This window comes from Mustela putorius, unplaced genomic scaffold (assembly GCF_011764305.1).
Source record: "Mustela putorius furo isolate JIRA1106 unplaced genomic scaffold, ASM1176430v1.1 tig00003898_pilon_pilon_pilon, whole genome shotgun sequence".
NCBI classification, from domain to species: domain Eukaryota; kingdom Metazoa; phylum Chordata; class Mammalia; order Carnivora; family Mustelidae; genus Mustela; species Mustela putorius.
This window is the reverse complement of record NW_025422047.1, coordinates 11664005-11691669: the sequence shown is the minus strand read 5'-3', so window position 1 is coordinate 11691669 and position 27665 is coordinate 11664005. Positions and strand designations below refer to the sequence as shown.

General features: G+C 40.7%; 1 protein-coding gene across 4 annotated transcripts; it reads right to left on the bottom strand.

Moving 5' to 3' along the window:
* Positions 1-110: 110 nt before the first annotated feature.
* Positions 111-24507, bottom strand: SPATA5L1 (spermatogenesis associated 5 like 1). Of its 4 annotated transcripts, XM_004751308.3 has the most exons (8): positions 23326-24507; positions 21203-21388; positions 13273-13431; positions 10095-10304; positions 8986-9178; positions 3967-4097; positions 2769-2894; positions 111-415 (listed from the first exon to the last, which is right to left on the bottom strand). In XM_004751308.3, exons 1-8 carry the CDS (start codon positions 24460-24462, stop codon positions 248-250), a joined length of 2310 nt encoding a protein of 769 aa, XP_004751365.1. In that variant the 5' UTR covers positions 24463-24507; the 3' UTR covers positions 111-247. The 4 variants fall into 4 exon arrangements, 2 of the variants coding, with proteins under 2 accessions (XP_004751365.1, XP_004751366.1); XM_004751309.3 differs by lacking the exon at positions 13273-13431; XR_006602860.1 differs by lacking the exon at positions 111-415 and having other exon boundaries at positions 8954-9178.
* Positions 24508-27665: the final 3158 nt, after the last annotated feature.

The window sequence follows — 27665 nt, the reverse complement described above, 5'->3', positions numbered from 1 at the left end:
CCTGCTCAGTGGAGAGAGCCTACTTCTCTCTCTGCCTGCCACTCCCCATGGCTGTGCTCTCTCTGACAAGTAAAATCTTTTCTAAAAAAAGTCAACATACATATACTTTCTTCCCAAGTTATGATATTTTAATATGCTTTTTAGCTTATTAGGTATAAAGTCTCTTATTTACAGGAAACTACACAAACTCTAAAAGTGCGAAGTTGCAAACTACAGGGCAGTTAATCCTTGGTCAGGGATATAATGGTTATACACCCTCTAAGTTAGAAAATCCTGGTTTCTGAAATAAGTTTTCATATAAAGTCAAATCCTCATGACTTAAGGATGGCTTTATAGTCCTCAGTGATTTTATAAAGTGCTCTTGCTTCACTGTGGTTGCTTCTAATCCATTTTCTTGCAGAGCCAGCAAGGCAGCCTATAAGAGACAAACAACAGGAAATAATTAATGTGCTTCTTTAAAAAAAATTTTTTTAAAAGATTTTTAAAAATTTATTTTAGAGAGAGAACACAAAGGACGGGCAGAGGGAGAGGGAAAAGCAGACCACCCCCCACAACCTGCTGAGCAGGGAGCCCGATGTGGGGCTCGATCCAGGACCCTGGGATCATGATCTGAGCCAAAGGCAGCTAGCTGCTTAACTGATGGAGCCACAAAGGTGCCCCACAATTTATGGTAATACTTCAAAATCTGAGGGTAAAAACTTCAATCCCACTTCTTAGAATTCCCATATTCATGACACTATAAAATTAAAAAGTTAAGTAAGGTAATTTTAATAAAATTAAGTTTTATTAAAAAAATGAAAAGTTGTCTTAACAAACCACTTCTTCTACATTAAATTCTACCCTTAAATGGGAAAAAAGAAATAGCAAGTTGCAGCAAAATATACACAGTATGAGCCCATTTATATATTTAAGGATGAGAGACTATTCTCCTGGCCTTACAGTAGGTGTGTTTGCAGAGGTAAGTACACATATGCACTAACAGACATGTACAAGACTATTCATAGCTGAATTTGTAACAAAAAAAGTAGTTTGGGTTACTTTTTTGCTATAAATTCTGTTATGAATAATGTTCAAAAAAGATGGATGAATGCTGCAGTATATTCCTAAACTAGAATATTACAAAGTGATGGAAATGCGCGAACTACTCCTATATGCAAAACCACAGATGAATTTCACAAACATGCTTTTTTTTTTTTTTTTAAAGATTATATGTATTTGACACACAGAGATAGACAGCGAAGGAATACAAGCAGGGGGAGTGGGAGAGGAAGAAGCAGGCTTCCTGCTGATTAGGAAGGCTAATCAGGATGGGAGGCTCCATCCCAGGATCCCAGGATCATGACCTAAAGCGGAAGGCAGACACTTAACTGAGTTACCTAGGCGCCCCTTCACAAACATAATCTTGAGTTAAAAAAGCAAATACAGAAGTATATATAGTCCTATTTATATAAAGTTCAAAAGCAGACAAAACTAATCTCCAGTGCTCTAAGTCAGGAGTGTGGTTCCCCTTTGGAAGGAAGATTGGGAAAGCCCCAAGAGGAGCCTCCAGGGCACTGATAACGTTCTCTATCTAATTAAACAAGTGTGTTCATTTTATGTTAATTAACTATGCCCTGATGATCCGTGCATTTTTCTGAACAGCACATTTAATAAAAGTTTATGGAAAGGGAAACACCTATGATGGCTTCTTTTGGTTTCAAAACAAAGTCTAAATCTCTTAAAATGGCTTACAAGGACCTGTGTGATCTGGCCACTGTCCAGCTCTGTAGTGTCATGTTATCTCTCACTCAAGTCACCTGCACATTTTGTTCCCTCTGCCTCAATGCCACCCCAGTTCCCTCCCTTAGCCTACCTCTCTCATCATCCTTCCAATTTCCCCTTACACATGCCTTCTTTCAGAAAGCTTTCTCTGATGCCCCCAAGCTGGGTCCATGTCCTTCCCAGGTGCTCCCACAACACCCTAAACTTCCTGATTCACTACATATTTTCAACCGCCAATGCAGTATGACAATTTGCCTCTCTGCAACCTGCCATAAACCTGTAAGCTTGGGAAGGGAAAGAAAAGGTCCCTATCTGTTTCACCTTATACAGTGTTTGCCACACAGGATGTCTTTCAGTAAATGTTGCCAAGTGAATGAATGCAATTGTCCCTCAGAATAATATACTGCTCAAAATATAACTTTAATAACTAATGATGAATCGTACTGGTCATGCAAGCATGCTTAAGGATGACCTTGAGAAAAACATGTACTAGCAGCAGGCCTCTGGTGGAGGGGATGATACACGCCCTTGAAGCCAAGCAGCTGGGGATGCCCGCCAGCTCAGGGCGGGACACCATCTGCTTCCCTTTTTCCCTGTCTCCTGTACCTCAGAGAAAGCCTGCCATTAAGGTAATCCCTTTAAGTGTGCTAGCACAACTACAAATCCAAGCTGTGGACCAGACACACCTTACTCTTCTTATTTACCTAGTTTACCTCTAAAACTTGTGACCAACATCTGACTCACGTTCCTTCTTGTTTACGTACTAGACCTATGGCTATTGTACAACCTTCTTTCTTCTCCTTTGTTGCTACCTTGTATCTAATAAATACTGGACTGAGGAGGTGTTTGGGTGACGGTCCTTCCAGCTATTGTCCCCTGCTCCCTCTCTCTTACAGCTGACTAGTTTGTGCCTCATTCTCCCATGTGCCGTTAGGAAAGTGGCAAATGAAGAACTGAATAATTGAAGAAATACTGTCAACCATACATTCCCTCACTAATTAACTTACTTCTTTGCAAAGATTTCCAAGATCAGCACCAGAGAAAAAACAGGTTTCTGCTGCTAGGTTTTCTAAGGAAACATCAGGCCCCACTGGCATGTTTTTTGTATAGACTTTCAAAATAGAAAGCCTACCCTGGAAAAAAAAATTAAGAACAATATGTTTATAATCTTACAACATTTATGTTAGACACAAATCTATACTAAAACATTTTAAGTTAGTGTTTCCTGTCATACTGCACCAGAAGTGTATATACTTAATAAACAGAATCATTTCTGAAGAGGTAAGAAAGAGGAACTCAATGGCTCATATGATAATGGCAAAAATTACGTGATTAATTTTAATATTTTTAAAATTTTTAGCGGTGCCTGGGTGGCTCAGTGGGTTAAAGCTTCTGCCTTCGGCTCAGGTCATGATCCCAGGGTCTTGGGATCAAGCCCCTGTTGGGCTCTCTGCTCAGCAGGGATCCTGCTTCCTCCTCTCTCTATCTCTGCCTGCCCCTCTGCTACTTGTGATCTCTGTCAAATAAATAAATAAAATCTTTAAAAATTTTTTTCTTTTAAATAGACAATTGTAGATAAATTTCTTTTAGAAACAGGAGTCCCTATTTTGGGTACAAATAGTGTTATCAGACATGGCTTAATAAGCAAAAACATGAATTATCTAGACACGATTTAAAAATAAATAGTATTTAATTTTTAAATTTTATTTATTTATTTATTTATTTTAGGAAGGAAGGAAAAAGTTCATCTTTGTTTTTAACCATTCCCTGCCAGTGGCTGTGGATGTTAAGAGCAAAGATTTACTGATTCTTAGACTATGGATACATTGTGCAATCTCTCTAATCTCAGATCTTCCCACTGTAAAATAAGGATACTGATGCAAATCATCTCCAAAATGCTTTTAACACTTTGGGATTCCTCCATTCTAGTTGTAACAAGCTTGGTATTTTGAGTCTGCCACACAGTGAAATAAGGTAATACTTTACTTATAGGCATATGTTTTTCTGAAGATACGCCTCGAGGATCTGGCAAAAGCAGATCAAAATTATGATTTTATGAAGGACATCAAGCAAGGGAAGACTGCAGAATCCAGTTTAAGACACATACATATATATTTAGCTTGGAATTCAATTCTGTTAGGCTCCTTAAAGCTCAGATATTGATCTGTTCAGAATCCACAAAGATTAAACATATACAGTGATTACCTTTTCATCTGGAGGTGGAATATAAATAATCTTATCTAATCTTCCAGGTCTTAACAAGGCATCATCTAACATATCAGGTCTATTTGTTGCAGCAACAATCATGACACTTCTGTTAAAAACTTCTTGAAACTCTGAGGAAAAACACCAACCCAAAGTAATGTCAGTAAGCTGGCCAAATTATAAATCAAATGGTCCATTTATTTTTAAATAAGCATATTCTTTTCTTGGGACTGAAGTGCTTATACCTCCTATCCAGACCACCTTCTTGATATCAATATATGCTAAAACAAATTATTAATCAAAGAACTACATTGTGTGTGGTGAAGGGAGTGGCCATCCTTTAGGGACATCTGTCCACATGAGAACCAATGGAAAATCTTATACCACCACAGCAGAGAACACCTACTGAATGCACCTGAGCCCCAAAGAATGATTATAACCTAAGTGGATGATTTGAAAAGACAAAGCATATGACTAACAGGTGGAGATGTATGGTTATGAATCACTCTGGCTCTCATGTCCTGCGAGAGAGAGAATTACTTTGCTTTTTATTTATTTTTCTCTTGAAAGGCAGATATATGACAACATAAGCTGCAGATGTATAAATCCTAGATAAAGGTAAGAAATATAGAAAAGCAGCCAGAGCAAAGCCATACACACATTGAGCATTCAAAATTATTGAACTCCCAGCAAATAAAAAAGTTCAGAACCAGATGGCATCTAGGTAAATTCTATCAAACATTTAGAGAAGAGTTAAAACCTATTCTCAAACTATTCCAAAAAACAGAAGAGGATGGAAAACTTCCAAAATCATTCTACGAGGCCAGCATTACCCTGATACCAAAAACAGATAAAGATAGCACAAGAAAAGAGAATTAAAAGCCAGTATTTCTAATGAACATTAGATGCAAATATCCTCAACAAAATACTAGCAAACCAAATTCAACAATACATTAAAAAAAATGACTCATCATGATCAAATGGATTTATTCCCAGAATAAAAGGGTAGTTCAATATTTACAGATCAATCAACATGATACATCAATAAGAAAAAGTTTGATAACCATATGATCACTTCAAAAGATGCAGAAAAAGCACCTGACAAAGCACAACATCCATTCATGATAAAAACCCTTAACAACGTGTAGGTTACAAAGGGTAGGTTTAGAGGGAACAGACCTCAACATAATAGAGGCCATATAAAAAAACCCCACAGCTAACATCATAGTCAATAGTTAAAAGACTGAGAGCTTTTTCCCTAAGGTCAAGAGTAAGACAAGGATGTCCACTCCACCACTTGAATTCGACAGTGCTGGAAGTCCTAGCCACAGCACTCAGACAACAAAAAGAGGGGCGCCTGGGTGGCTCAGTTGGTTAAAGCCTCTGCCTTCGGCTCAGGTCATGATCCCAGGGTCCTGGGATCGAGCCCCGCATCGGCCTCTCTGCTCAGCAGGGAGGCTGCTTTCCCCTCTCTCTCTGCCTGCTTGTGATCTCTCTGTCAAATAAATAACTAAAATCTTAAAAAAAAAAAAAAAAAGAAATTAAGACATCCAGAATGGCAAGAAGAAATCAAACTTCCACTATTTGCAGATGAGATGATACTATATACAGAAAACCCTAAAGACTCCACCAAAAAACCACCAGAACTAACAAATGAATTCTGTAAGGTCAAAGGATACAAAATCAAGGTACAGAAATCTGTTGCATTTCTACACATTAGTAATGAGGCAGCAGAAAGAGAAATTAAGGAAAGAATCCCATTTACAATATCAAAAATAATAAAATACCTAGGACTAAACTCAACCAAAGAGGTGAAAGATCTGTATTGTGAAAAGTATAAAACAGCAATGAGAGAAATCAAAGATGACATAAACAAATGGAATGACCGTCCATGCTCATGGATTTGAAGAACTACCCAAAGCAATCTACAGATTTAACACAATCCATATAAAAATACCAAACAGCCTTTTTCACAGAACTAGAAAAAACAATCCTAAAATTTATATGGAACCATAAAAGACCCTTGAAAAAAGGTCTTTTTCTTGAAAAAGAAAAAAAAAGTTGGAGGCATTACAATTCCAGATTTCAAATTGTATTACAAAGCTGTCGTCATCAAAACAGTGCGGTACTAGCACAAAAATAGACACACAGATCTATAGAACAGAACAGAAAGACCAAAAATCAGCTCAGAAATGAGCCCACAATTATACCGCCAACAGATCTTTGACAAAGGAGTTAGGAATATGCAATGAGAAAAAGACAGGCACTTTCAACAAATGGTGTTGGGTAAACTAGACAACAAAAACACAAAAGAATGAAACTTTCTTGCCTTAAAAAAAAAAAAAAAAGATTAATGTATTTATTTGAGACAGAGAGCATGTGAATGGGTAGAGAGGCAGAGGGAAAGGAAGAAGGAAAGAATCTTTTCAGATTCCCCACAGAGCTCAGACCCCCACACAGGGCTCAATCTCATGACCTGAACATCATAACCTGAGCTAAAATCAAGAGCTGGATGCCTAACTGACTGAGCCACCCAGGAACCCTGAACTGGACCACCTTCTTTCTTTTTTTAAATTTTTTTGTTTATTTATTTGCCAGAGAGAGAGAAAGCAAGCACGCACAAACAGGCAGAGGCAGAGAGAGAGAGAGAGAGAAGCAGGCTCCTGTTGAGCAAGGAGCCTGATGTGGGACTTGATCCCAGGACTCTGGGAGCATGACCTGAGCCGAAGGCAGCGGCTTAACCCACTGAGCCACCCACGCATCCCCTGGATCACTTTCCTAAACCACACACACAAAAACCCAAAATGGATTAAGGATCTAAATGTGAGACCTGAAACCATAAAAATCCCTTAAGAGAGCACAGGTAGTGATTTCTCTGACATGAGCCATAGCAGCATCTTTCTTGTCTCCTGATGCAAGGGAAACAAAAGCAAAAATAAACTACTGGGAGACTACATTAAAATAAAAACCTTCTACACAGCAAAGAAAATAATCAACAAAACTAAAAGACAACCTACTGAATAGGCAAAGATATTTACAAATGACATATCCAATAAAGGATTAATACCCAAAATATATAAATAACTTATATAACTCCATACACAATAATCCAATTTAAGTATGGGCAAAAGATATGAACATCTCTCCAAAGACATACAGATGGCTAACAGATACATGAAAAGAAGCTCAGTATCACTCATCATCAGGGAACTGCAAATCAAAACCACAAGGACGTATCACCTCACACCTATCAGAATACATAAAATAAAAAACACAAGGAACAACAGGTCTTGGTGAGGTTGTAGAGAAAAAGGAACCCTTTTGCACTGCTAGTAGAAATGCAAACTGGTACAGTCACTTTGGTAACAGTATGGAAGCTCCTAAAAAAATTAAAAACAGAAGTAACCTATGATCCAGTAATTGCACTACTGGGTATTTACCCAAAGACTATGAAAACACTAATTCGAAGGGATATATGCACCCCAATGTTTACTGCAGCATTATTCACAAGAGTCAAATTATGGATGCAGCCCAAGTGTCCATCAACAGATGAATAGATAAAGAAAATGTGGTGTGCACACGCACGCGCGCGCGCACACACACACACACACACTCTGATATTACTCAGCCATAAAAAAGAATGAACTCTTGCCATTTGCATCATGGATGGCTCTAGAGTATAGTATAATGCTAAGTGAAATAAGCCATTCAGAGAAAGACAAATACTGTATGATCTCACTCATATGTGGAATTTAAGAAACAAAACAGACAAAGGGAAAAAAAGAGAGTGAGAGACAAACCAAAAAACACACTCTTAACTATAGAGGACAGAGAGGAGGGGAGGTGGTAGGGTGGGGGAAGAAGTAGGTGATGGGGATTAAAGAGTACCCTGATCTCGATGAGCACTCAATAATATATGAATTGTGGAATCACTATACCATACACCTGAAACTAATATAATACTGTATGTTAACTACACTGGAATTTTTAAAAAAATTCTTTTAAACTGAACTGAATAATCAGAGTGGTTCTCCAGTAATGTGATCTCTCAAAGTAGTGAATTCCCTGTATCTGCAAGTATTTTAGCAGAGGTTGACTAATCACAGTTCAGATACTGTAGAAGGAATTCCTGCATTATGAAAAAATTTGATTAGAAAACCTTAGGGACTCTTCAAATTCTAGTGTTCTAGGTTCTTAAGAAGCTGTAAGATTCTCCTTCCACAGAATGATTTTTCAAATGGCAAACAAGATTAAAAAAACAAGCAAAGAATAAAAGAAAAATTAACCACTGGAAAACTTAAGGATATCAAATTCTACCTAGAAAGAGACTCAGAAGGGAGGAAGGGACTTCCAAAGGTCATTTTAATTTTATTGTAACTAAGGAAACCCATTCCTCAAGAAAATTAGACGTTTTAAATTACTAAGATCAGGGGCGCCTGGGTGGCTCAGTGGGTTAAAGCCTATGCCTTTGGCTTAGGTCATGATCTCAGGGTCCTGGGATCGAGCCCCGCATCGGGCTCTCTGCTCGGCAGGGAGCCTGCTTCCTCCTCTCTCTGACTGCCTCTCTGCCTACTTGTAATCTCTGTCTGTCAAATAAAAAAATAATAAAAAAAAAATTACTAAGATCATTGGTAATAACAATGTTTTGTTTTGTTTCATATAAAAATTTTTAGAAAGGGATGAACACTGGTTCTACAGGAAATAAAATTAAGAATCAACTCCCTTTTCTATTAGCAGTATGTATAAAATTGTTTTTCTAAATCTTAGGAAAAATGAAATTTATTCATATATATTTAAGATAACTTACTATAAAACTTACCTCCTTCCTAGCCAAATCACAGTTTTTAGGTCTATAGATATCCAAATACAGTCAAGCTGAAATTATGTAATTTCTTCTATGAGATGAATCCAGCATAGGAAAAGCTAGGGTATATGCACTGTATTTAATGCTGGCCTGGGTTTTGGGCATTTTCTGGCTAATAAATACCTCTTCTTTTTTTTTCAGCTCCTTGTATTTACCCTGTTGATCTGATTTACTTCCTCTTCTCTCTGTAGTCTTTAGTCCCACACCATCTAATTCATTTAGAAGAACAGAAAGAACACGTTCTTGAACATTACATTCTGTTTTGCTGATGGATCGAGAGCCCAAGATTGAATCAATCTCATCCAAAAACACAACTGCTGGAGTATTTGCTCTTGCTTGTCGGAATACCTTTGGTTAGGAAAATAAAATTATTGAAAAGCCACACATTATTTAATATTCCAGTGAATATATGCTTTCTGCATTACTACTTATAATTTTTAAAATATAAAGAGAGAAAGTGCTAAATGTCCAAGAACTAGGGAATGAATAAATAGAACAAGAAACAATGCAGTATTACATACAGGTTAAAAATTGTCTTTTCAAAAAATATTTAATACTATGGGGTTTTAATAGTGATAATGACTGGGGCGCCTGGGTGGCTCAGTGGGTTAAGCCTCTGCCTTCAGCTCAGGTCACGATCCCAGGATCCTGGGATGGAGCCCCACATCGAGCTCTCTGCTCAGCGAAGAGCCTGCTTCTTCCTCTCTCTCTGCCTGCTTGTGATCTCTGTCAAATAAATAAATAAATAAAATCTTAAAAAAAAAAAAAATGAAAGTGATGATTAAAAAACCATGATAAAGATATAATCTACCCTCAATTTTTATTTTTTAATAAAGATTTTATTTACTTATTTGACAGAGACAGACATAGCAAGGGGAAATACAAGCAGGGGGAGTGGGAGAGAGAAGCAGGCTTCTCAATGAGCAGAGAGCCGGATGTGGGACTCGATCCCAGGACCCTGGGATCATGACCTGAGCTGAAGGCAGACGCTTAACTGACTGAGCCACGCAGGCACTCCATAATCTACCCTCAATTTTAAAAGAAAAACAAAAAAATGAAGCAAACTCACCAAAATGTTAACAGTAAGTAGAGAGATTACAAGGGATTTCTTATCTAACACTTTCCTATATTTTCTATAAAAATGTATTTAACTTTTCTAATTAATAAAAAGGCCAGTAATATTTTTAATAACTAAGGTTTATCCTTAAGGCATGCCAAGAAAATTCAAAAGGACACTTATTTACATGGAGGAAAATAAACAAACCTGAGACAAGACTTTTTCTGAGTCTCCAACGAAAGGAGAAAAGAGATCAGCACCGCTCACGGAAACAAAAGAGCAATGACAGCTTGTGGCCAGCGCCCTGACCAGGGTGGTTTTAGCACATCCAGGGGGACCGTACAGGAGAACTCCCTTTGGTTGTGTCAGGCCCATCCGGATAAATTCCCGAGGGAATTTTAGAGGCCACTCAATACTCTGCAGGTACACAAAAAGGGATGGTATACAAAAAGAGACAGTTATTTTAGAATAAAGATTAAACATCACAAATAATTCAGTCAATTCATTTGTTTACTCAACAATTCTTAGGTATCTGCTTTGAGCTGGAAATACAGTCCATTCTTCTTGCAGTACCAGTGCTCTTATAACCTAAGTCAGGTCATATCATATCCTACTTAAAATCCTTCAATGACTTCCCATCAGAATTAGAACAAAATCCAAATCCTTCCTACAGTGATTACAAGGCCTTACATAGCCTATTTCCCAAACACCTCAGTCTATTCCTATCTTAGCACCTCTGCTATTCTGTCTGAACACTCCTTCAAGTTCTGTGTGGCCACCCCTCATCATTCAGTCTCAGCTCAAATGTCATTTCCTTGGAGAGGTCTTCACTAACCACTCTAAAGCAGAACACACTCTTCCTGCCCCCCACCCCACATTCTCCCAGCCACTCTACACTACTGCCCATCTTTTACTTTGGGAGCCCTTAATCATTCACTAACTGTATTTATTTTTCCATGCTGAGTTTGTCATTCTGCTTCTGGTAGAACATAAATAAAGTTCACTCTAAATAGCCACATGCAGGGGTGCCTGGGCCTCTGCCTTTGGCTCAGGTCATGATCCCAGGGTCCTGGGATCGAGCCCCACATCGGGCTCTCTGCTCAACGGTGAGCCTGCTTCCTCCTCTCTCTGCCTGCCTCTCTGCCTGCTTGTGATCTCTGTCAAATAAATAAATATAATATTAAAAAAAAAAAAAGCCACATACAGAATGTCACCTTCACCAAGCTGGCGCTCCACAAATTTTAACTGAATAGTAAACAGGTCTCTGAGGTAGGTGATTTTATTATCATCATAATTTTACAGATGCAGATGCTCAGACTTACAAAAGTTAAGGAACTTGCCCAAGTCTTATTTCTAGTGAGGCAGAACTGAGAACCCCAGGCAGTGTAGATCAAGAAGTACAAACTCTTAACTACTGCCTATCTACAAAAAAAGGCTAACTAACATCCCTGGACCATGGGAATCCAGATTTTAGTTGGAGAGACAGAATTGTAAACTCACAATGAGACCAGCAAAGGGCATTCCACAGAGAAGGAACAGTATGCAGAGACACAGGAAACTCTAATTCAGATCATCAGTAAGCAGGAACAGAGGGGAGAATAAGGGAAGCAAGGAACAAGAGAGTTGAAGGAGAAGGAGTCAGACTGTGTTGCACCTTGAAAGTTTTAGTTAACATTGAGGAAGCAGTATGGAAAATGGACTGGAAAGAAAGAAAACCAGAGGAGAAAGACCAGTTAGGTCTCTTGCAATGACTCAGACTACAAAAATAATAAAGCCAGATGTGTCACAGGCAGTGGCAATGGTGTCAAAGGGATGGACTTGAAACATAAAATGTAACTCTTTTATGTAGGGACTATGCTCTAAATCCAGAGGGGATGTTACACATAAATAAGACATGACCCATGAATTTAGAAGATAGGTTTCTTTTTCTTTTTTTAAGATTTTATTTATTTATTTATTTATTTGAGAAAGAGAGCATGCATGGGGAGAAGAAGGAGCAGAGAAAGAGGGAAAGGAGGAAAAAAATCTTAAGCAGACTCTGCACTGAGCACAGAGCCCAATATGGGGCTTGATCCCAGGAATGTGCTGAAAATAAGTCAGACACTCAACCAGCTGAGCCACCCAATTGCTTCTAGAAGACAGGTTTCTGACTTAGGACACAGGTGGCTGTCTGTATTCAGAGGTAGGGAATCCAGATATGGAAGTGGGACTCATTAGGTGAGTTTTGGACATGCTGAGTTTGAGATCCCTGGTAAGTTACCTGGTAGGCAAGCAGCTAAGCAATTCTGATGATCAAAAGAACTATCTGCACTGGATATGAAGATTTTCGAGTTAACAATTTTTGGGGGGCAGTCAAAGCCCTGGATATTAAGATCATGGGCTCACAGAACACAACAAGAGGCCTCCTGGGAACTTGGAGCACTAACATTTAAGGTATGGAAAAGAACATTCAGAAAGGCAGAAATGCTTAACATCTTAAAGCTGAAGAAAGAGTGTTTACAACAGAAAGGTGTGGCTAATCTCTCCTGTACTTCCTGAAGATTAAGTGAGACAATGTATGTAAAAAATTAGGGAATATCACAAATGCACTGATCCATGGACACAAGGATTCTATGATTCAGTGTAGAAACAGCTTTTGGTTAAGATGAATAAATTATAATGATACTTATAAATCAGCCTTTTATACATACAGTCAGAGAAACCTAATTCCTTACGGCAGGATTACTTGAAGGTAAATTAACAAGATTAACTTCTGAAACTGAAATGCCAAGTGACAGCATCTGGAGAGTTGTGTCCTTAAGCATCCACAGTGAGAACAGTAGCCACCCAGGTCATACTGTGTATTGTAATTTTGTGCTTTTACCAGTCCCAGGGCAAACTCAGGCCTACAAACTAAAATTCTGTATTTTACTACACACAAACTAAGAACTATTTTTACATTTTTAAATGCTCAAAAAAAAAAATACTTTGTGACATGTGAAAATAATGTGATTTCAGTGTTCATAAATAAAGTTCCACCAGAACACAAATACTGATTTTGCATTATCTATCACTGGTGCTGTGGCCTTAAGACAGAGCTGGTGGTTGCAATCACACTGGATGGCCCACAAAGCCTAAAATATTTCCTCTCTAACCCTCTACAGAGAAGTCTGCTGACCCCTTTCTACATGATAAAGCCTTTAAAGCAAAAACAAGCAAAACAAGTGTGAGGTAGGAAAGTATGCAAAATGGTATTTGATGCCTACTGAAAAGGGTTCCTTGGATTGTGATAGGATGTATGACCAATGGCAGCAAGATAGTCTCAGAAAGTATCATTTGTCTTCATCATAAAAGTGATACATTAAACCCAACCATTCTACTGGCATAAGGGAACTCTCTAGACCACCTGTTTTAACTTCAGTTTGACATCTTCAAGGCCACCAATCTGCTCCCAGCCAACAGGCTTGATGTCCATCAGTCCAATGATATTTCGAAATGATGAAGGTTGAATCTTTTTAAAAGCTTCAAGGAAGTCTGCTTCATCAACAGCTGGGCTGTCCTTGTTCTGAAGAAATATGCCCCAAAAGCAAAATTAGACCAAAAATTACTTGGGCCTTTTTTGTGCTACAGGAGCAAAATTATTTATTTTTATTATTATTATTGTTTAAAGATTTTATTTATTGGGCGCCTGGGTGGCTCAGTTGGTTAAGCAACTGCCTTCAGGTCAGGTCATGATCCTGGAATTCCAGGATCAAGTCCCACATCAAGCATCCTGTTCAGCAGGGAGTGTGCTCTCCCTCTGACCTCCCCTCTCATGTTCTCTTTCTCTCTCATTCTCTCTCTCACATAAATCAAATCTTAAAAACAGACACAGTGACAGGGTAACACAAGCAGGGGTAGTAGGAGAAAAAGCAGGCTTCCCACTAAGCAGGGAGCCTGATGTGGAGCTTGATCCCAGGACTCTGGGATCATAACCTGAGCTGAAGGTAGATGCTCAATGACTGAGCCACCAAGGTGCCCCCACTTATTTCTTAAAAAACAAACAAACAAAAAAACACCCCTTCTTTTGAATTTATAAATCTATAAAGATAAATCTTTATAAATATAAATGATATATATAAATAAATATATAAACGATCTTATAAAAGATTATCTTAAAAAAAATAAATCTTGGGGCGCCTGGGTGGCTCAGTGGGTTAAGTCTCTGCCTTCGGCTCAGGTCATGATCTCAGGGTCCTGGGATGGAGCCCCTCGTCAGGCTCTCTGCTCAGTGGGGAGCCTGCTTCCTCCCCTCTCTCTGCCTGCTTCTCTGTCTACTTGTGATCTCTGTCAACTAAATAAATAAAATCTTAAAAAAAATTTTTTAAAAAAAGATAAATCTTTTATCATTATAAAAAAATTTTACATATAGAAGACAAAAAAATTAAATGTCTCTTCCCCCAGCTCTCCCCACTATTCATCTCTAGAGGATGTCAACCGTTTCTTATGTACTCCAGCAGTACATAGAACATCCTTTCAAACAGATACATAAGCAGGACTCTACTATACAAATTAACCTGCACTCTTTTTCACTTATATTAGAAATCTTCTCCTATCAATTTAGTTCAACCTAACTTTTTTTGACAACTGCAAAAGACACTGGTGTATGAATGTACCGTAATTTAACTGCATCCTTCTGTTGAACACTGAATTGCTTCCAGTCTTTTGTTATTAAAAAAAAAAGATACAACTGAAAATGTTTGTGCACATATTCAAGTATTTTTATATTTCCTCCGAGTAGAATGCACATTGACGATTGTGACAGGTATTATCACACTGCCTTCAAAGCTGCACCGCTAATGTAAAGCTTCTTCCCATACCTCTCCAGCACGGGGCATTACCAAACTTTTAAATGTTTGCCAGTGTGACAGAGGAAATGGTACTATTATACTAATTTCTTTAATCAAGAGTGAGGTAGTGGCACCGGGTGTCTCAGTCGGTTAAGTGTCTGCCTTTGGCTCAGGTCATGACCCCAGGGTTCTGAGGTTCCCTGCTCTGCAGGAGGCCTGCTTCTCCCTCTCTGCCCCTGCTTGTGTTCCCTCTCTCGCTGTGTCTCTGTCAAATAAATAAATAAAATCCTTAATAAAAAAAAAAAAAAAAGAAGAGTGAGGTAGAGGGAATATGGAATCAGAAAATCATTTTTACAATCACATATAGTAAAAGCTGCTCAGGGCAAGAATCATCCACGGATGTAAGACAAGGGTAGGGGAAGTTTTACAAGAACCATGATCTCAAAGGGCCTCCTCATAATATTTCTTTTAGTTGCAAAGGGAAAAATAGCAGCTATACAGTGGAAAAATGGGACAAAACCCTGACTGGTTGATTGTATCAATCACCAATTATGGACAGCACCAAGGAGGGGCAGACAGACAGCTTGGGCCTTCACATGTGATACCTTAAGAAGGATACCAACATTTATGGAGTATCCCAAACCAGAATGTGTAACCTAAAAAAAAAAAAAACCTAAATAATCCTATGAAAAAATATTAGATAAACCCATATTTAGAGACATTTTATAAAATCATGGACCTACATCCTTAAAAACTGTCAATGTAAAATATCTCTTAAAAAAAAAAAAATGGGGGGTGGGGGGAGGGGCACCTGGGTGGCTCAGTGGGTTAAAGCCTCTGCCTTTGGCTCAGGTCATGATTCCAGAGTTCTGGGACTGAGCCCCACGTCAGGCTCTTTGCTCGGCAGGGAGCCTGCTTCCCTCTTTCTCTCTGCCTCTCTGCCTACTTGTGATCTCTGTCTGTTAAATAAATAATTTTTTTTTTTTTAAGATTTTATTTATCCATTTGACAGAGAGAGATCACAAGCAGACAGAGAGGGAGATAGAAGGAAGCAGGCTCCCTGCTGAGCAGAGAGCCCAATGCGGGACTCGATCCCAGGACCCTAAGATCATGACCTGAGCCGAAGGCAGCGGCTTAACCCACTGAGCCACCCAGGCACGCTTTTTAAGAAAAAAAGGGGGGGGGGGTGCCTGGGTTGCTCAGTCATTAGGCGTCTGCCTTCGGCTTAGGTCATGGTCTCGGGGTCCTGGGATTGAGCCCCATAATAAGGCTCTCTTCTCGCAGGGAGCCTGCTTCCTCCTCTCTCTCTGCCTGCTGTTCTGCCTACTTATGATCTCTGTCAAATAAATAAAATCTTAAAAAAAAAAATGGGGACACCTGGGTGGCTCAGTTGGTTAAGCATCTGCCTTTGGCTCGGGTCATGCTCCCAGGGTCCTGGGATCAAGCCCCGCATCAGGAGCCTGTTCATCCCTCTGCCTCTGTCTCTCTCTCCCTCTCTGATGAATAAATAAAATCTTAAAAAAAAAAAAAAGAAAAAAAAGAAAAACTGGGGCAACTGGGTGGCACAGTCAGTTAAGCTTCCAACTCTTGGTTTCGGCTCAGGTCATGATCTCCACTGTGAGATCAAGCCCTGTGTCGGGTTCTGGGCATGGAGCTTGCTTAAGATGATCTCTCTCAGGCGCCTGGGTGGCTCAGTGGGTTAAGCCCCTGCCTTCGACTCAGGTCATGATCTTAGGGTCCTGGGATCGAGTCCCACATCGGGCTCTCTGCTCAGCAGGGAGCCTGCTTCCTCCTCTTTCCCTGCCTGGCTCTCTGCCTACTTGTGATCTCTCTCTGTCAAATAAATAAATAAAATCTTTAAAAAAAAAAAAAAAAAAAAGATGATCTCTCTCCTGCTCTGCACCTGGCCCCGCATACTTGCTCTCCTTCTTTAAAAAAAAGAAAAAAAAAAGCTAAGGGAGAACTATAGATTAAAAGAAACTAAAAACTAAACATGATGTTATCCTGAACTAGATCTTCTACTAGAGGGAAAAATAAACCCAAAAAGATAGAGACAACTACCAAAATCAGAGTATGGGCAGTAGAGCTGATGTTTTCTATCTGTGCTAAATTTCCTGAATATAATGATGATACATAGCCATACTGTGGTCTCGTATGGGGACATACTTTTTCTTAGGAAATGGATAATGGGTTATGATGTATGCAACCCATCCTCAACTGATTCAGAAAAAGTAAGTAATGTGTGTATACACATACATTTAGAGAAGAGAGAGAAAGAGTGAGTGATAAAACTGATTTGGCAAAACGTTAAAAACTGATGAATTTGAATGGAGTATTTAGCAGGATTTCTCTATTTTGCAACTTTCCCTAAACTTTTTAATTATTTCAAAATAAAGAGTTAAAACTGAAAGAGATTAATTTTTTTAAGATTTATTCATTTATTGTTCACTTTTGCAGCACATATTTCTAAGATTTATTTATTTATTTTAGAGAGAGTGAGCGAGCATGTGGGAGAGGGAAGGAGAGAGAATCTCCGGCAGACTCTGCACTGAGCACACGTGAGGAGGGGCTCGATCTTATATCCCGAGATTAGAACCTGAGCCAATACCAAGAGTCGGACAGTCAGGGTAGCCCCTGAAAGAGACTAATTTTTTTTTTTTTAAGATTTTATTTATTTATTTGAGAGAAAGAGCACAAGCAGGGGGAGGGGCAGAGAAAGGAGGAGATGCAGGTTCCCTACCGAGCAGGGAGCCCCATGCAGGACTTGATCCCAGGACCCTGGGATCATGACCTGAGCTGAAGGCAGCTGCTTAACCGACTGAGCCACCCAGGCACCCCAAGACCAACTTTTAAAGAAAGTAAAGTTGAGAATTTTTCATGTTTACTAGCTATTTGTAATCCTTCTACTGTCTACTACCTATTCTTATTTTATTACCCATTTTCTCTTGGATTGTTGGTCTTTTCATACTGATTTGTGAGAATTCTTTATCATCAAGGTTACTGGTCCTTTTGTCATGGGCCAAAAGTATTTTTTCCAGTCTCTCTTTTATCCTGTCTTTATTATTTGGCCATCCCCAAATAACCAAATTAAATCATTTCCTTTTTGACCATTAGGTTTTATGTTATGTTTAGAGAGGCCGGGGACACCTGGGTGGCTCAGGTGTTTAAGTGGCTGCCTTCAGCTCAGGTCATGATCCCAGAGTCCTGGGACGGAGTCCCACATTGGGCTCCTTGCTCACTGGAGAGCCTGCCTCTCCCCATGCTTGTGCTGCTCTCTGACAATAAATAATCTTAAAAACAAAACAAAACAAAACAGAAAGGCCATGTTTAGGGTGCCCGGATGTTGCAGCTGGTTAAGCATAGGGCTCCTGGTTTTGGCTCAGGTATTGAAATCAGGTTTGTAAGATTCAGCCCTGCCTTGAGCTTCAAGATCAGCATGGAATCTGCTTAAGACTCCTTCCCTCTGAACCCCGCACCTCGCACATTCTCTCTCTCTCTAAAATAAATGTTTAAAAAGTCATCTTCACTTTAAGATTATATTTTGGAGGATCTTTCTTGTAATTTCTTTGATCATTCTAGTGAAGCAGATTTTTTGTTAAAAACTGCTTATATTTAAAATATTTGTATTATATTTAAGATTTACCCTCATATCAAATTCTAACCATTTAATTGTCAAAAAATTCCCCCCCCCCTTTTTTTTTAAGATTTCTCTTATTTATTTGAGAGAGAGCAAGAGAGAACATGGAGAAAGGCTGAGGAGCAGACTCCCCACCGAGCAGGGAGCCCAGTGTGGGACTCAATCCCATGACGTGAGCTGAAAGTAGACACTTAACTGAATGAGCCACCCAGACGCCCTCCAAAATTCCCATTTTCAACAACAAACTGTATTATCCCATTTACCTAAGATTATGTAAGTGCATATATACGTATAGAGCTACTGTGAACAACGTTCCTAAAAACTGTAATCTCTGAGAGGTACATTTCAGGCAATTTTTATTTTATGTTTTTATCTAGTTTAACTTCTCATAAAGAGCACTATTAAATAATTTTTTAAAATAGTGCTTCCCCCCCCCCAACTACTAGCAGTATTAGATGTCGGGTACCTAGACACTAAGTAACACTAAGATCACTTACATGTACATTAATTCACTTGACTGTCATAACCCTTCCAGGCAGATAAAATTCCTTCCCCTCTGTGTGTATATGTATATATACTAAACAATAATTCTAATCCTTTAATGGGAATTCACAAAAAGCTGAACAAACTTTAACATACCCCTTGTCTGCCCTGGTAGCAGCAACAGCCCCTCAGGTATCTGAGGGAAAAAGAAGAAAAAGATGGAAGCCAGTACCTTCCCAGGTGCCTGTCCCTTCTTCCTTTTGGCCTTTATTCCTTCCACTTCCCTTGGTTGTTTATGAACTCAGTCATCACTTGTGGTAACTATGCCTGGGCAGGCCCCTCCTGAAGTAGCAGCTGGCTGGTCCACCTAAGCCAGAGTGCTTAAGGTTAACCCTGGAACCTCAAAGCACAGGGAATCCTAAATGTAATCTTCCTTCTCAGCCCCTGGTATTCTCCTCCTCCCTCCATAAAGCACAGAGTCTCACACCTCTACACATGAGAAGTATCATTCAGTGTTCAAGCAGCTTAGGTTCTACACCCACAAGAGAACCTACAAGTTCACATAACTCCTTCTCCACCTTCTATATAGGTGTAAAAATAAGTGGAAGTGAGAAAGGATGTCAATTATGTAGGTAAAAAAGTTTCAAAACTTTGGATGATAAATCATCCTTTTATAATTTAAATAAACTCAAATTGGTTTTTAAATTCTAAGATCAAAGGACAAATTTAATGTTATAATAGTTACAAAAGAGATTGAAAACTTCATCTCAAAATCCTCAAGGTACTAAAATTTTTTTTTTTAAAAGATTTATTTATTTATTTATTTGACAGAGAGAGAGAGAGAGATCACAAGTAGGCAGAGAGGCAGGCAGAGAGAGAGAAAGGGAAGCAGGCTCCCCTTGAGCAGAGAGCCTGATGCGGGACTCGATTCCAGGACCCTGAGATCATGACCTGAGCCGAAGGCAGCGGCTTAACCCACTGAGCCACCCAGGCGCCCCTAAAATTATTTTTTTTTAAAGGGGTTTAGGGATTAAGGATTACTCATTACATATAAGGTGAAGAGATTTTCCAATGCATAGTGTTGAAAATTATTATATTTAAGCTAATATTCTAAATATTTTTTTAAAGAGGTAGTCATGAATTAAAAATTTCAGTATCAAAGACAAATTTAAAGATTCCATTTATTTATTTGAGAGAAAGATAGCAACAGAGATAGCAAGAGCACGAGCAAGGAGGAAAGGGAGAAGCATGGGGAGCCCGACACGGGTCTTGATTCCAGGACCCGGAAATCATGACTTGAGCTGAAGGCTGACACTTAACTGACTGAGCCAACCAGGTGCCTCTTAAAGACAAATTTAAATAAAAATTCCAGGTGCCCAATCTTCTTCTGGGTTAGAAAAGGTTATCTTCCCCACAAAATATTTAGTTTTTAACTAGAAAGGAAAAACAGATGCAATTAGAACACAGTATTTCTGTGATCCTCTCGCCCAAAATGCAAAAGCCTAATCAAACTATGAGGAAGTAACAGTCAAACCCACACTAAGGAGGAGTCTACAGAATAAATGACCTGTAGTCTTTAAGTTAGCCATACACCTGGGTGGCTCAGACAGTTAAGCAACCAACTCTTGGTTTCAGCTCCGGTCATGAGCTCAGGGCTGTGGGATCCAGCCCCACATAGGGCTCTGCACTTAGCACAGAGTCTGTTCTGTGCTCATCCCTCTCCTTCTGTTCTTCTCCCAGCTCCCACATGCTCTCTCTCTCTCAAATAAATAATAATACATAAAATCCTTAAAAAAATTAAAAATTACAATTAAAATGTAGCGATAAAAGAAAGATTAAAGAATGGTTCTAGATTAAAGAATACGGGGCAGACTGGGTGGTGCAGTTGGCTAAGCATCTGACTCTTTGTTTCAGCTCGAGTCATGATTTTAGAGTCCTGGAGTTGAGCTCCATGTCGGACTCAGGGATCTGCTTGAGATTCTCTCTCCTCCTTCTCTCTCTGCCCCTCCTGCTCATGCTGTCTCTCTCTCTAAAATAAATAAAATCTTAAAAAGAACAATAAGAAATCATGGTAATTAAAGGCAATGTGTAATCTTGGGTTACTATTTTCTTTTTTCCTTTTAAAATTTCTGCTATAAAGAAATTAATGGGACACAGTGAAACTTGGATAAGGTCTATAGATATTAGGTAAAAGTACTGTGTTAGTGTTAATTTCCTCATCTTGATAATTGTACTGCGGGTAAAGTCTTTGTTTTTAGAAGATATACACATTAAAAAATATACATACATAAGTTGCAAGAAAATGTACTTACTACTTGTTTTAATCCCCAAATTCATTATAGTAATGAAAAGATCAACATACAGGCTCATACATCATTTCTTCCTACCTTCTCACCATGAAGGAGAGCATGCAGGGCAGCCTCCCTACAGAGTGCAGTCAGGTCTGCACCAACATAGCCAACTGTCATTTCCGCAAGGAGGCTCAAATCGACATGACTGGAGATGGGCATCTTTGAGGTAATCACTTGGAGTATTGCCTTTCTTTGTTTAAGTGTGGGAGTCCCAATGACAACCTGTATGCAAAAGAAAAAAAGAAAAATTAAAGTTTCCACAGTTTAGAATATTATGTAGTATTTTTATCCCCTCAAATGTGTTTAACTGGGTAAACAAATTTGGAAGCGTAACTATGTACTCTTAAGAATACCACAGACTCTCAATATATTAAAATCCTAATTTTCCAGAGTAGTAACCATGGCTAGGTAGCTGCATAATGAAAACTACACACAGATCTTCCTGAGTTTAAGATGGGGTTGCATCCCAATAAATCCATTGTTTGTTTGTTTGGTTGTTGTTTTAAGATTTTTTTTTTTTTTTTTTTTTTTAATTTGACAGAGACCACAAGCAGGCAGAGAGGCAGGCAGAGAGAGAGGAGGAAGCAGGCTCCCCATTGAGCAGAGAGCCCGATGCGGGGCTCAATCCCCGGACCCTGAGATCATGACCTGAGCCAAAGGCAGAGGCTTTAACCCACTGAGCCACCCAGGCGCCCCCCAATAAATCCATTGTAAGTTGGAATTACAGTAAGTGGATAATGCATTTAAAATACCTACCCTACTAAATATCACAACTGAGCCTAGGCATCTTAAATGTGCTCAGAGCATTTACATTAGCATACGGTTTGGCAAAACCATCTAACACAAGGTCCATTTCATAAAAAAAGTTTTGACTATTCATAGAATTTATTGAATACTGTACTGAAAGTGAAAAACAGAATGTTTGCATGGGTATAAAATGGTGGTCAATATGTTCAATGTTTACCCTCATGACCTCGTGGCTATCCAGCACCATGAGAGCATTTATTGCATATCGCTAGCCTGGCAAGAGATCAAATTCAAAATTCAAAATATGTTTTCTACTGAATGATATGACTTTCAGACCATCGTAAAGCTGAAAAACCACCAAGCTGAACCACTGTAAATTGGGGGCCCTCTGTAATTCATTTAACAACATTTTGTTATTTTTATAAAAACTTGCCAAGTTCTGTGAGCCAGGGATGCAATAGTATAACAGATAGTCTAGGTCCCTGCCCTTAAGGATTTTATTCAGGAGACAAGTACTAGATAGTACAAAAAAGAAATGTGATCAAGTTCTGCACAGATTAAGCTAAAAGTGTGCAATTCTCATCTCCTCAGAATCTTAACACAAAGTTTAAACATCACTTAATCACTATTCAACCTATTTAATAAAGGATCAATTTGGGACTAAAGCTTATAAAATAAAGGACATCTTTGAATACTCAATCCTCCTGGCAACTCAGGGAGCACTTGTGGGTACTTCTCACCTGTGGGACAGGATGCTAGCGTCCTGACAAGGAATGAATAAATCCGGAAGAGTTATTGCCTGCTTTGTTTTAGTTCTTTCGTGCCTTCTCCCTTTTTATTTCTAAAACTTATTTCTTGAGGCTCTCCTACTTTAAATAAATTCTTACTCCAAATCCACAGGAGTTCAGTATGCTTACAGCTGACCTAGTTGCCTTAAAAACTAACATTACTGATTATACTCAACTTCGGGTCCTGCACAAAATTAATCTCTAAAGGCTACCTTGCTTCTCCCAACAATCTAACTCTGGGGTAAAACAGGTGCTGGCTCACAGATCGCACAAGGACAGAGAACGTGTTCTCTGCATTACAAAAAAACCCCACTCCAGGGGCGCCTGGGTGGCTCAGTTGGTTGGACGACTGCCTTCGGCTCAGGTCATGATCCTGGAGTCCCAGGATCGAGTCCCACATCAGGCTCCCAGCTCCATGGGAAGTCTGCTTCTCCCTCTGACCTTCTCCTCACTCATGTTCTCTCTCTCAAATAAATAAATAAAATCTTAAAAAAAAAAAAAACCCACTCCAGTCTAACCGCCAAACCTACGTGGCCCTCGGGGCAGGCAACCCGAGCCAGAAGAGGCCTTCCAGAAGAGGCCTTGGTTGCAGGGACAAGGGGCTGACAGCCCGGGCCTATTTACCTCTCGGTCAAACCTCCCCGGTCGGCGCAGCGCTGGGTCTAGAGCGTCTGGCCGGTTGGTGGACGCCACCACCACCACCTCGCGGTCCCCACTGATGCCGTCCATCAGCGTCAACACCTGGGCCACCACGCGGCTCTCGGGCGCTCGGTGTGGGCCGCCCCGCCGGGGACACAGGGCGTCCACCTCGTCCAGGAAGAGGAGGGTGGGTCTGCGGCTGGCCAGCTCCCGCGCGCGCTGGAAGACCTGCCTCACGTTCTCCTCGGTCTCCCCCGGCCGCGCGCCCTGGAGCGCGGGGGCGCTCACTGCCAGCAGCTCCGCGCCCGCTTCCCGGACCACGGCCCGCACTAGCTGAGTCTTGCCCACTCCGGGGGGACCCGCCAGGAGCACCCCACGAGGCACTGCTAGCCCTAAGGCCGCCAAGGTGCGGGGGTAGCGGAGCGGGAGGAGGAGGAGCTCCCGCAACGAGTCGGCAGCCTCCGAAAGACCCCCGAGGGGCACCTCGGGCTGCCGTTCCGCTTCCGACGGAGGCACCGAGCTGAGACTGATGCGGGTGCGAGGGGTGACTCGCCCGGCCGGATCCGGGCTGGGCGTCCCCCCGACGATGTGAAGCGCGGCCACGGGGCCGGGGGCCCCCGGTGGAGCGGCCACCACGTGGCCCCGGGAGACCGGTCGGTTCCTCAGAAGCTCGTGCGCCGCCTCCAGCACCGCGGCTGGGTTCAAGGCACCGGGTGCGCCCGCCCGCTCCCGCAACACCGGCCACACGGTGAGGAGCCGCAGGGACGGGCAGGTCACTAGGCGGAGGCTGCTTAAGCGGAGACTCCCCCTGAACCTCGAAGCCCCCACAGCCGTCCCGGGGCTCGCACACTGCGGATCCAGTTGCACAAAGCCGTCTGCTCCGTCCCGCCGCAGCCAGGCTGTACAGAGACAGGAGCCGCCGTCAGGCAGAGAGATGTTCACCGCCGAGCCCAAGTGTGCGCCCAAGGCGCGGAAGGCGGCCGGGCCCAGACGACAGCGCTGGGTGCCCCGGTCCCTAGCGTCTAAGGGTAGCACCTTTAAGAGCGGCTCTTCGGGAAAGGAACCTGAGTCCGGAGCCATCGCACACACGAAAAGCCAGGCCGAGGAAAGTGAGGCAAGCATTCCATCCGGTCGGGAAAGGCGGGTACACCGCTCTCCGCGGCCGGAAGCTGGTGACGCGCATGCGCCAGGAATGACTCTCAGTCGTTAGCCCAGAAGTGGAGGCTGAAAGGGCCAATCGGAAAGTTAGATGATGTTCTGGCAGCGGGTGTTGTGGTGTCGGATTTGAGGACAGCTAGCGGCCCATTCCAGGGCTGTATGGTAAAGGCCTTAGGTACAGGTGTCTGGGAGGCCTCATAAACTAGCTTCAGGAGGTCATTAAGCATACACGTAGGTGACTTAGAGAGTGCCCGCTTAGCATACTCTCCCGGGCTGTCAAACTCGAGCATCACCACCAGCGCTTTGTGAACGAACCTCAGCTGTCTGTGGGCACACTTTTTTGGAGTGCTGTGGTGCTAATACCTAAGGTGACCTGGAGTAGCTGACAAAATACAGCATTAGCGCCCTCGATGGATCTGGGTTCTAACGTCTTCAGAAGGTCCAGGCACGCCTTTCCTATAGCAAAGCGCCATCGCCAAGAGAAAAGCACAGGGTAGCATTTCCAGTCCCTGGGAGGGAGAGAAGGAAAACCAGGCCGTCTGACATTTGGTGGCACGCCAATATATTCTGCTCAGAGTCTTTACTCCTGCAGGGGCCAAGGGCAGGTGGGCCAAACTGTACCAGAATGGCATACTGATGATTTTGAATTGACGCTACCTGGAGAACAGCTAGTTCAAGGGCACTCCGGCTCTACGCTGTCCCCCAAAAGCAAGCAAGAAACCTCCCGTGTGAAAGGTACCCTCTCTGTACTAAGAAGTAAGAAGACATCCTTCTCACCAGAGATAGGAACGTTAGAGCTGAGAGTTGTAGAAACCAACCTTGTAACTTTACTAATCTACCACCTCAGCCCAGATTCCACTTTGAATTTCTAATTAAACCTCCCAAACGTTTATTTTATCCAGTCAGTTCCTCACAGATTTATTGTCTTTTTGTCTAAAAAGCATAAGAACTGCCTGCCTTGGTCATTTCTTTAGTCTCCATTTCATTATCGGGCCTCTGAGCACATAATAATAAAATTCTGGGGTTTTCCCCCTATTAATCTGTCTTGGGTAAATTTAATTCTACTCCAGTTGACAGAGATGGACTTTTTCCTTCCCTACATTTTTCTGAATGTTCTATGACAAAACTTAATCATAATCTCTTCTAGTCATTTGATAAGTGCCTATTGCCTATTTGGTGCACAGCAGTGCTAAGACCTGTATTAGAGATGATGCCTGTCTACATTATTAAGACTATTGCCTGCTATTCTCTTTCCTCCTTTCTTCTCCCTTCCCCACAGGGGATTACTCTTTTTGACTTAATTTTTTTTTGTAAATTAATTTTAATTCCAATATAGTTAACATACAGTGTTATATTAGTTTCAGGTGTATAATACAGTGATTCAACAATTTTGTATATTACTCAGTGCTCATCAACATAAATGTACTCTTAATCCCCCCTCACCTATTTCACCCATCCCCCCCCACATCCCGCTCTGGTAACCATCTATTCTCTAGGTTAAGAGTTTATATTTTAGGCTTGCCTCTTTTTCCCTCCTTTCTTCATTTGTTTCTTAAATCCCACATATGAATGAAACCATATGGTATCTTTCTTTCTCTGACTGGCTTATGTTGGTTAGCATTATACTCTCTAGCTCCATCCATGTTGTTGCAAATGGCAGGATTTTATTCTCTTTTATGGCTGAATAATATTCCATTGTATATACACCATATCTTCTTTATTCATCTATCGATAAATACTTGGACACTTGGGTTGGTTCTATAATTTGACTATTGAAAATAATGCTGCATGACTTATAATAATGCATATATCCTTTCAAATTAGTGTTTTCATACTCTTTGGGTAAATACCCAGTAGTGTGATTACTGGATCATAGGGTAGTTTTATTTTAATTTTTTGAGGAACCTCCATGCTGCTTCCCATAGTTGCTGCACCAGTTTGCATTCCCACCAGGAGAGCATGAGGGTTCCTTTTTCTTCACATCCTTGCTAACACTTGTTGTTTCCTGTGTTTTTAATTTTAGCCATTCTGACAGGTATGAGGTGATATCCCACTGTGGTTTTGATTTGCATTTTCCTGATGATGAGTGATATTGAACATCTCTTCATGTGTCTATCTGTATGTCTTCTTTGGAGAAATGTCTGTTCATGTCTTCTGCCCATTTTTAAATTGGATTATTTGGGTTTTCTGCTGTTCAGTTGTATAAGTTCTTTATATATTTTCAATACTAACCTTTTGGATATGTTACTTGCAAATATTTTCTCCCATTCAGCAGGCTATCTTTTAGGTTTTTGTTTGTTTTTTTGTTGTTGTTGTTCTGGTTTTTTAATTTTTTTTTTTTAGGAGCCTGAGATCATGACCTGAGCCGAAGGCAGAGACTTTAACCCACTGAGCCACCCAGGTGCCCCTTTTAGTTTTGTTAACTGTTTCCTTTGCTGTGCAGAAGCCTTTTTTTTTTTTTTTTTTTTTAGATTTTATTTATTTGACAGAGAGAGACACATTGAGAGAGGGAACACAAACAGGGCGGTGGGAGAGGGAGAAGCAGACTTCCTGCTGAGCAGGGAGCCCGATGCAGGGCTCAGGCTCCAACCCAGGACCCTGGGATCATGACCTGAGCCCAAGGTGGACACTTCACAACTGGGCCACCCAGGCACCCCATGTGCAGAAACTTTTTATTTTATGTAGTTCCAGTAGTTTTCATTTTTATTTCCTGTGCCTCAGGAGACATATTTAGAAAGATGTTGTTATGGTGGATGTCAGAGAAATTACTACCTGTGCTCTCTTCAAGGATTCTTATGGTTTTGGGTCTCACATTTAGGTCCCTAATCCATTTTGAATTTTTTTTGTGTGTATGGTTTAAGAAAGTGGTCCAGTTTTCCCTACACTATTTGTTGAAGAGACTTCTTCCCATTACATATTCTTGCCTCCTTTGTTGAAGATTAATTGACCAAATAATTGTGAATTTGTTTCTGGGCTTTCTATTCTGTTGATCTATGTGTCTATTTTTGTGCCAGTACTACACTATTTTGATGCGGAGAGCTTTGTAATATAACTTGAAATCTGGAATTGTGATACCTCCAGCTTTTTCTGGCTACTCAGGGTCTTTCATGGTTCCATGCAAATTTTAGGATTGCTTTTTCTAGTTCTGTGAAAAAATTGCTGTTGAT